Here is a 10,000-nt window from a genome sequence, read left to right on the forward strand (position 1 = left end):
GCATCATCATCAACATTAGCATCATCATCATCGACATCATCATCATCAACATCATCATCATCAGTTTTAGCATAATCATCATCGGCATCATTATCATCAACATCAACATCAACATCAGTATCATCAACATCATCAGTATCAGAATCATCATCAGCTTCATCAGCACCATCAGCACCATCAGAAACGACAGCAACATTAATAGCAACAATATCAACAACAATGTAAGAGCAATGTCTACAACAATATCAGCATAAGCATCAGCAACAACAACAACAGCAACAACATCAACATCTTCAGTGACAACAATATCCACAACAATGTAAGAACAATGTCAACAACAATACCAACATCAGCATCAACATCAGCATCATCAGTAACAACAATATCGACAACAATATAAGAACCGTGTCAACAACAAAATCAGCATCAACGTCAATGTCATCAGTAACCACAATATCGACAACAATATAAAAACAATGTCAACAACAATCTCAGCAACACCAACAACACTATCAACTGCAATCCAACAACACAACAACAATATCAACAATAATACAACTGCAACATCAACAACAACAATATCAACAACAATATCGTCATCATCAACATCACAAACAATGTCGTCTGCAATGTCAACAACAATATCCACAACATCAACAACAATCACATCCGCAACAATATCAACAACAGTATTAACAACAATACAAAAACAAGAGCACCAACATCAACAATAATAACAACAACAACGCCCACAACAACAATATCAATAACAAAACAACAACAACATCAACACTAATGTCGCCAACAACAACAACAATATCAACAATAGCTAACACGGCAACATCAACAACATCATCAACATTTTCAAGATCAGTAGCATCATAAACATCAACAACAATATAAAGGGGGGGGAAATATCACAAAAATCATTAATATTACAGGGCACTGTGAGCAAGATTTACCAGGTAATAACAACAACAGCAACACTAACGACAATATCAACAAAGATATAACAACAATATCAACAATAAATCAGCAACAGGATCAACACCAGTACCGTCAACTGTAATATCAACAACAACAACAACAACAACATCATCAACATCAACAGCAAGCATCCTCAACATCGATAAAAAAAAAAAATAAAGAAAAAAATTGTCGTAAAAAATATTAACAGTTCAGTACACGATGAGGAAGATTTATTGAAGATATGGATATGTGACAAAATACTCACTCACAGACGCACGCACACACACACACACACACACACACACACACACACACACACACCACAGCTACACAGACCCACAAACATAATTCATTAGGACGATTTCACACAGAGAAGTCTGTTGTGATAAATTAAGAATACAAATATGTATTGCTTTAGGCATCTGTATTCTGTTTGCGTGCTGAGCTTGCAAACAGATCTTCAGCTCTTCTGTACAAGGGTTTTGTCAGGATGGTAAGGACCATCTCATACCGAGAAGATACAATCTCATTTCCATGTCATTTCAAGTCCATTCATTTGTATTTGTATTTCATTTTATCACAACAGATTTCTCTGTGTGAAATTCGGGCTGCTCTCCCCAGGGAGACTACAACGCCACCTATTTTTTGGTATTTTTTCCTGCGTGCAGTTTTTTTTGTTTTCCTAAGTGGATTTTTTCTACAGAAATTTGCCAGGAACAACCCTTTTATTGCCGTGGGTTCTTTTACGTGCGCTAAGTGCATGCTGCACACGGGACCTCGGTTTATCGTCTCATCCGAATGACTAGCGTCCAGACCACCACTCAAGGTCTAGTGGAGGGGGAGAAAATATCGGCGGCTGAGCCGTGATTCGAACCAGCGCGCTCAGATTCTCTCGCTTCCTATGCGGACGCGTTACCTCTAGGCCATCACTCCACACAGCTATTTCGCACTCTATATAAGGAACACGTGGTTCACAAAAAGTGAGGGAGCTAACTTGGAAACTTGCACAGTTTTCTCCTTGGGGCGGATGGAGGGGGTGGTGGTGGTGGTGGGGGGGGGGGGGGACGGTGAAAGCGTCTAGTCATTCCGATGAGACGATAATCCGGAGTCGCTTGTGCTTCAGCACGCACTTGTCGGCGTCTTGAAAAGGAACCCCTGGCAACGGAAGTGCTATCAATCTGTGTGTGGGGGGGTGGGTGGTGTAGTGGTGCGGGAATCTTCTGTACTACTATATCTGAAAGGATTTTTTGTCAAGTTGGTGTGGACCATCTCATACTGCTGAGAGGACACCTTTTCATTTCAGGGGGGTGGAAGCGTTTATCTAGTTCAGTTATTTTAAAGTCCATTCATTTTGAAAACTTTATAGAAATACAGAGTTCACAGACAGTTAAGAACCAAAACTTGCAATTTTTTTTTTTTTTTTTTGTGGGGGGGTGGGGGGGAGGAGGCCTGGGGGGGGGGGCGTGGAGGACGGGGGGGGGGGCTTGGGGGGAGGATGGTGAATTATGCAGATGTTTTTGTTTTCTTGTTTGCTTTTTTGTTGTTGGTTGTTGTTGGGTTTTTTTGGTGGTTTTTTTTTGTTTGTTGTTGTTTTTTTGGGGGGGTTGTTTTGTTTTGCTTTTTTTTTTTTTGTTTGTTTGTTTGTTTGTTTGTTTTTTGGTAAAGAGCGGTGTATGCAGCCAATGACATGAGCTCCAGAGGATCTTCCTTGTTAATCTGTTTAACAAGATAATCCACAGTTATCGTTAATGATCCACCGATCAATTAACTACTGCATTTCTAGCTAAAACAGCGATGATTTTAGACGCGCTTTTTTTTTTCAAGCTGCTGTTGGAGCATGTGTGCCTGAACAGCCGTCTATGTTTTCAATGACAGGGGGGGGGGGGGGGGGAAGTGGAATGGTCAAGCACGCTTGTCTGTCAGTATAGTGTCCGTGAGGGTCTGGGTTCGAATCCCGCTCTCGCCCTTCCTCACAACTTTGACGTTGGGAAAATGAGACCGAGTGGTTTAGTCACCTGGATGAGACGATGAAACCTGAGTCACGTGCACAGCAGCACGCACTGGAAAGGAACCCATGGCAACAACAAAAGTGTTGTCTGTTCCCTGGCAACATTCTGTAGACGTAGGCCACACTGATCGATACACGAAATACATAATCATGCACTCAAGGCCTGACTTCGCGCGTTTGGGTTGTGCTGCTGGTCAGGCATCTGCCTAACGGATGTGATGTAGCGTTTAGGGATATGGACGCCGTTCTTTCTTCTGTCTCTGGACCTTGCATTTGGAATGAACTTCCTCTTTCGCTTCGTCAGGTCTCCGCACTCAGCTCTTTCAAGTCTGGCCTTAAAACCCACCTCTTCACAAGATAGCCTCCCTCCCCCTGCCTCTTCCTTGTCTTCAGTTTCTTCAGTTTTAGAGTTGTGCATGCGTGTAAATAATTTGACTGGTGTGAAAGCGCTTAGATTTGTCTCTGCACAAGATTCAGCGCTATACAAATATTATCATTATTTATATGTCCGAGCGCAGTGACGGCCTCCTCGATACTCTGAGAAACTGAAACTCAGTGAGAAGCCCCTTGATAAGACCACGCAAGGCCTTCGCCTTCCAAACCATACCTCGATTTCCCTTCTTTTTTTTTTCTTCTTCTTTTTTTTTAACATTTTATGAAAACATACATGTTTGCTTCTGTGAAGTGGTCATTGACTTTTTGTGAAGCGGTTATCTCTCGTCATGGTTCGCTTTTTGTAACTGAGGGTTTCTTTCTGTGTCGCCCTGCCACACTCTCGATGTATCGGTCTCCCTGACAGATGGATAGCTCTTAGGGCTCGTTTGAATCATTCTGCTGATTGACTGGTGCAAATCAAATGCTCTTTCTTCCTACCTCTCTCTCTCTCTCTCTCTCTCTCTTTCTCTCTCTCTCTCCCGGGCTCTTGTATTCCTCCACTGAAATATATGTATATATATATATATATATATATGTGTGTGTGTGTGTGTGTGTGTGTGTGTGTGTGTATGAACTAAAAAACTAACAATAGTGATAAGAAACTCAAGAGAGAGCTGGACAGTACAAGGTCTTCAGAGAAGAAGCCCCCCCAGTCAAATGTTTCGGCCCTTAACTCCTCACACTCTAAGGGGGCCGGGCTGCACCCAGGTCATGACTCCTGGATATCTTTGTTTTGCCGCCTTTTTTTCCTGGTCCTCAGCAGGTTCGAACCTGCGCCTCCAGGGTGGTCGCCACTTCAGGACGGAGTCACCTTTTCTGGCAGACGTTTTAACCACTGAGCTGTCGTAGGACTCAAGTGAGTGGGTGCTGTTGAGGCAGTGCATGCTGCTCGGACCTTGCGCACAGCACGCTTTCGTTGTGCCTCGGTGATGCGCCTGGCTTCAGCTGCACGGGCTCCTGTGGTGATCTTGCTGTGCCATGCTGGACGGTCTAGAGCAAACGTCTCCCACGTTTGAGGGACGTTTTGAGGCAGTCTTTTCAGTGTTTCTTCTGCCCTCCAACTGAGCGCTTGCCCTGTCACAGTTCTCAATACAGCAGCTGCTTAGACAGTCGGCTGTCTGGCATTCTGACCTTATGTCCAGCCCACTTGGCTTGGGATTTCTGCAGGAAGGTGTAGACGCTGCAGTGGCCATCTCGTTTTAGGACTTCCGTGTCAGGGACATTGTCCTGTCACCTGATGTGAAGGAGTCTGCGAAGACAACTCAGGTGGTTTTCGTAATCGAATACGGACTTTGCACATGTTGTTGCGAATAATTTCCTTGCACATTTTATGGCTGTTTTATTTCTTCAGACAAAAATGCAGTTATGTGTCTGGCAGTTGTCTTTTTTTTTCCTTTTTTTTTTTCTTTTTTGTTACCCCGTCGCATCCTACTGCTTGTGTGGTTGTTAAAGTTTGAAAGTTGCGTGTATTGGTAGGCGAATGGATGTAATGTTGTATCATTCATGTGCAGACGATAATGTAACTACAATAACAACAACAGCAGCAGCAGCAGCAAGAAGAATGATAATGATGATGATGATGATGATGATGATGGCACTGGTGGTGGTGATTCTCACCTTAATGACTGTGGTAGAAAGTAAAAACATGATTAATTAATTAATTGAAAAAAACAAATCGGATATACTCGATTGAGGTAAGAATTTGTCTGTCTCTGTTTCTGTGTGTTTGTCTATCTATCTATCTGTCTGTCTATCGATCTCTCTATAATCTATCTATCTGTCTGTCGCTGTCTCTCACTCTCTATCTCTGTGATTCACACACACACACACACACACACACACACACACACACACACACACACACACACACACACACACACACAACGGTTGTTGCTCATTCAATGTACCATCTTTTCAAAAGGTTTGAGATAGAGAGAGAGAGGGAGAGACAGACAGACGGAAGGACGGACGGATGAATAGACAGACGGACAAACAGACAGACAGACAGACAGAGACAAAGTTAACCAGAACAACAACAACAACTAATCTTTCACAATGCTGTTTTCCTCCCACCCACACCCACCCCACCCCTCCTACCTCCCCACAACCACCACCACCACCACCACCCTACGCCCCCACACCGCCCCCCCCCCCCCCCCCGACCCCCCAACCACCCCAACCCCCTCCTCCACCCACCCACCCACGCGAAACAGGCCTACGCATGGGTGTCCATCATCTTCGTCTTCATCTCCATCTTCTCGTTCTGTGCGGACACCCACCCCGTGTTCCGCGTGAAGCTGGAGGACGTCGGGCAGTTCGCCAGCATCTACCGCTTCTTCAACCTCGAGGCCATTGACCTGCATGCACGCACGGCCAACCTCACCCACGGCAGCAGCAGCAGCAACTCCACAGACTCCACGCTCTTCAACTCCTCCTCAGACGGTCAGGAGGAGGTCTTTAGTAATCAGACGTTCCTCAACGGCACTGGGGGGGAGGATGAGGATGGAGATGGGGATGGGGTGGCGGCGGCGTCGTCATCATCGTCGTCGTCTTCTTCGTCTTCGTCGTCGTTGTCGTCGTTGTTGTCGTCGCTGGTGCCGGAGAAGGAGGACCTGCCGCACCCGAGCCTGCTCATCATGGACATGTGCTGCCTCATCTTCTTCACCCTGGAGTACGTGACCAGGTTCGTGTGCTCGCCCAGCAAGGTGAACTTCCTCAGGTCGTTCCAGAACGTCATCGACTTCGTGGCCATCTCGCCCGACTACGTGGAGCTGCTCTTCCTGCTCTTCGGACCGTCCATGCGGAGGGAAGGGATGAGCGTCATGGACCTCATGTTCATCCTGCGCATGCTCAGGCTGTGCCGGATCTTCCGGCTGATCCGGCACGTGCCCGGGCTGTGGATCTTGCTGTACACGTTGAAGGCGTCCTTCAACGAGCTGATGCTTATGTTCGTCTTCTTGCTGATCGGGATGGTGGTGTTCGCCACGCTCATGCACTTTGCAGAGGCCGAGAACGGCTTCCCTAACATCCCCGTAGGGTTCTGGTGGAGCGTAGTCACCATGACGACGGTGGGCTACGGCGACATGTTCCCGCAGACGGCGGCGGGCTACGTCATCGGGTCGTGCTGCGCCGTGGCGGGGCTGCTGATGATCGCCTTCACTGTGCCCATCATCGTCAGCAACTTCGTCCTCTACTACACGCACGTGCAGTACGGGCTGGCTCGCCGGGACCGCGAGCTGGAGCGCATCAATGACGACGAGGAATGTCAAGGTCACGCCGACGAGGAGAACGCAGCGGGGGAGCATCACGAGCTGTGCGGAAGCCGCTCTGACGTCTCGGACGGCAAGCCTGTGCTGTTTTCCCTCGGGCCCCCGCACCCTCCCAAAGCCGTGGTGGACTCGGACGCCATAGCTCTGGGTGAGAACGTCGCTCTCACCTCGCCCTCTGCACAGCACGAGGAGCGCGTGACTTTCGAGGACGAGAGGATCGCGAGGACGGCAGAGTTTTGATTGATTGATTGGTTGATTGGTTAACTGATGAATTAATTGATTAATTCATTCATTCATGAATGGAGCACATGCTGTTCGTGAGCGTGTAAAAAAAAGGGGGGGGGGGGGAGAAAAAAATAAGTGGAGTCATGTTCGACACACACTGTGTTGGGGGAACTGCGTTTCTGCTTTTCCTACTCAACCACAGAGAGAGAGAGAGAGGGTGGGGGTGTGTGAGGGAAGGGGTTGTGTGTCTGTGTGTGTGTGCGTGTGTGTGTGTGTGTGTTGGGGGGAGTGGAGGGGGTGTGTTAAAGGTGGTGGTGGGTTCGTTGGTTGGAATGACCAGTGAAAAAAAAAAGCTGAAAGCTTGACGATTGTGAAATCCGATGATCCAGGGAGTGTGAATCGTGTTTGCCACACAGCGTTGTTGGTTATTATTATTATTATTATTACTATCATTGTTGTTGTTGTTGTTGTTTTAAAGTGAGAGTTTTTCCCACCCCAAATCCTGTGTGATGTCATGGAAAATGGTGTTCCTGTTTTGTTTTTTTGTTTGGAGTGTGCGGTTGTTGTTTTTTTTGGTTGGTTGGTTTGTTGGGTTGAATTTTTTTATTATATATAATACCTTATATGCTACTGTGTTCTGCTACGCTCCTGGAGTATTCCCTCGGAGTGTGTGTGTGTGTGTGTGTGTGTGTGTGTGTGTGTGTGTGTGTGTGTGTGTGTGTGAGAGAGAGAGAGACAGAGATAGAGAGAGGGAGAGAGAGAGAGAGAGAAGGATGGACATGTGAGATGGTCCGTTTTCATGGACACTAAATCATCCCACGATGTCTTTGGGTCAATGACTTCTGTGAACAACCACCACCACTACTCTTTCCTGTTATATTTACCTCGTACTCATACAGTTCATTTCACGAAGGGGGTTTCTTATTCATGTTTGAACTTTTTGTATTTGTTATTCAAAAAAAGAACTTTTTACACGAAAATATTGCATAAAAATTATGCACTGTATAAAAAAAAAAAAGCAATGTACATAATTGTTTTTGTTTTGTTTTTTATTCTGAGACTGTTGATTATGCATTGACGTTTGAGAGGTCCTTTTTGTGTCTTTCTTAAATTCTTCCTATTTTTCTTTCATTCATTTCTTTTTTTCTTTTTCTTTTTTCATGTTTTTGTTTTCCTTAATTAAAAATCAGTTTTCCGATTACCGAAAGCAATTTTCAAAGTTACCAAATATTATGTTCAGTGAGTTGGAATCACTTTATACAGGAGAATTCATGTTTTTGTAGGAGAAAAGAGGAGAAAGAAATGTCTTTTTTTTCCATAGCGTTTTCGTTTTTGATTTAATTTGTGTGCTTTTTTCAAAGAAAAAAAAACAACTAAACATTTCTCACTCATCGAACTGATATAGGGTCTTAAAACCATTTATCTTAGATTTATCTCATCCTAGGATAAAAATCCTCCTTTCGAAGAAAAAAATTGTATTTATTATAGAATATCTAGTGGATTTTGAAAAAACACATTTCACCTTTTCTGGGTTTTTGTATAAAATTTATTTTTTTCGATTCAGATAGTGATTGTTTGTATTTCATTTTCTCTTGACTGAACTAGAATACGCACTTGGGCACTTGAGATATTGTCTAAAATGTAGGGAAAGGTTCTTCTTTGTCACTTTTAAAAAGAATTATTCATGTTACCGTCGATCTGGCCAATACATTGTCGAACATGGAAAAAAGAAAAAAGGACAGCCTTCAAAACGCAGAATTCTTTCATTCATTCTTTCTTTCTTCTTCTTCTGCATCTTCCCCCTTCTCCTCCTCCTCCTCCTCCTCCTCCTCCTCTTCTTCTTCTTCTTCTTCTTCTTCTTCTTCCTCTGGAACATAACACAAGAAACAGCAGAATCTGAGAAGCAGACTTTGACCTACGATTGCTTTTTTGTGATTATTCCATGTATTATTGATTTTTTTTTTTTTTTTAAGAAAAAAAAAACAAGTTACTACTCAGGTTCCACAGCTCGCATCGAAATATACAACAACAACAAAAAGAGAGAGAAATTATCATGCTTTTTTTTTCTTTTTTTTTTAAATTCTAAACTCAAGCAGAAATCACAGCCCCCCCCCCCCCTCCTTCCCCCGCCCCCCTCTTCCCCTCATCCCGCCACTCCTCCCCCCCCCCCCTAGCCCCCCCCCCCCCCCCCCAGCCCCCACCCCCCATCGTCAGCTCTGTTTTTTTTATGAGCTCACAGGTCACGACAAACTGAACATTGTATACATATTCTTGTATTACTCCCCTCCCAACCCCCCCCCCCCCCCCCACCGACTCCTCCCCCCCCACCACCACCACCACCACCTCCTCCCCCTCCTCCCCCCTCCACCACCACCACCACCACCACCACCACAGTCACCTCTCTCGCTCCCACCCTGCTTTCTTTCTCTGTCTCCCAACTAGAAAAGAAACATCAAGAAATACGTGAAGGTGGAAGTCGTAGGAGGCAGTGGGTGGTGGGGGGGGGGGGGGGGGGGCAGGGAGAGGGGAGGTGGTGGTGGTGGCAGGGGGGAGAGTGGGGGGGCGTGGGGACTGAGAGATTTTTATTTATTTATTTATTCATTCATTTTATGTGTGTATGTATGTTTGTATTATTTATTTGTTTGTTTATCTGTTTGTTTTCTTAACTTTATTCAGGTTTTTTTCTTTTTCTTTTTCTTTTTTTTTTTTCTTTCTTTTTTTTTTTTTTTTTTTTCTTTTTTAGAGCGAAGAACAAACTCGCTCGGTGTTGGGTCAACAACAATCAATTGTCGCATTTCCTGACGCTCGGGTGCTTGTCTGCACACAGAGAGTGAATGCCGGCGAGAGAGACAGACAGACAGACAGACAGACAGACAGAGACAGACAGACAGAGACGGCCAGAGGCAGAGAGACAGAGACACGGACACAGAGAGACAGAGACGGCGAGACGGAGAGACAAAAAAGAGACAGGTACAGATACGGAGACAGAGAGAGACAAGGAGACAGAGAGACAGAGACAAGGAGAGACAGAAACAAGGAGAGACAGAGAGGGTCAGAGACAGACAGGCAGGGATATAATCATCTTGCAGCTGTT

At 45.1% G+C, this 10,000-nt stretch overlaps 1 protein-coding gene across 1 annotated transcript in view; it reads left to right on the plus strand.

The window, feature by feature from the left end:
- LOC143275040 (uncharacterized) overlaps nt 1–6,921 on the plus strand; it is a 256,108-nt gene extending 249,187 nt beyond the window's left edge. Inside the window, exon 4 of the mRNA XM_076579104.1 lies at nt 5,626–6,921. Within this exon, the coding sequence (XP_076435219.1) occupies nt 5,626–6,921 (1,296 nt within the window). The remainder of the gene's footprint in view (nt 1–5,625) is intronic.
- The last annotated feature ends 3,079 nt before the right edge of the window (nt 6,922–10,000 follow it).

Source organism: Babylonia areolata, chromosome 29 (genome assembly GCF_041734735.1).
Source record: "Babylonia areolata isolate BAREFJ2019XMU chromosome 29, ASM4173473v1, whole genome shotgun sequence".
Taxonomy (NCBI): domain Eukaryota; kingdom Metazoa; phylum Mollusca; class Gastropoda; order Neogastropoda; family Buccinidae; genus Babylonia; species Babylonia areolata.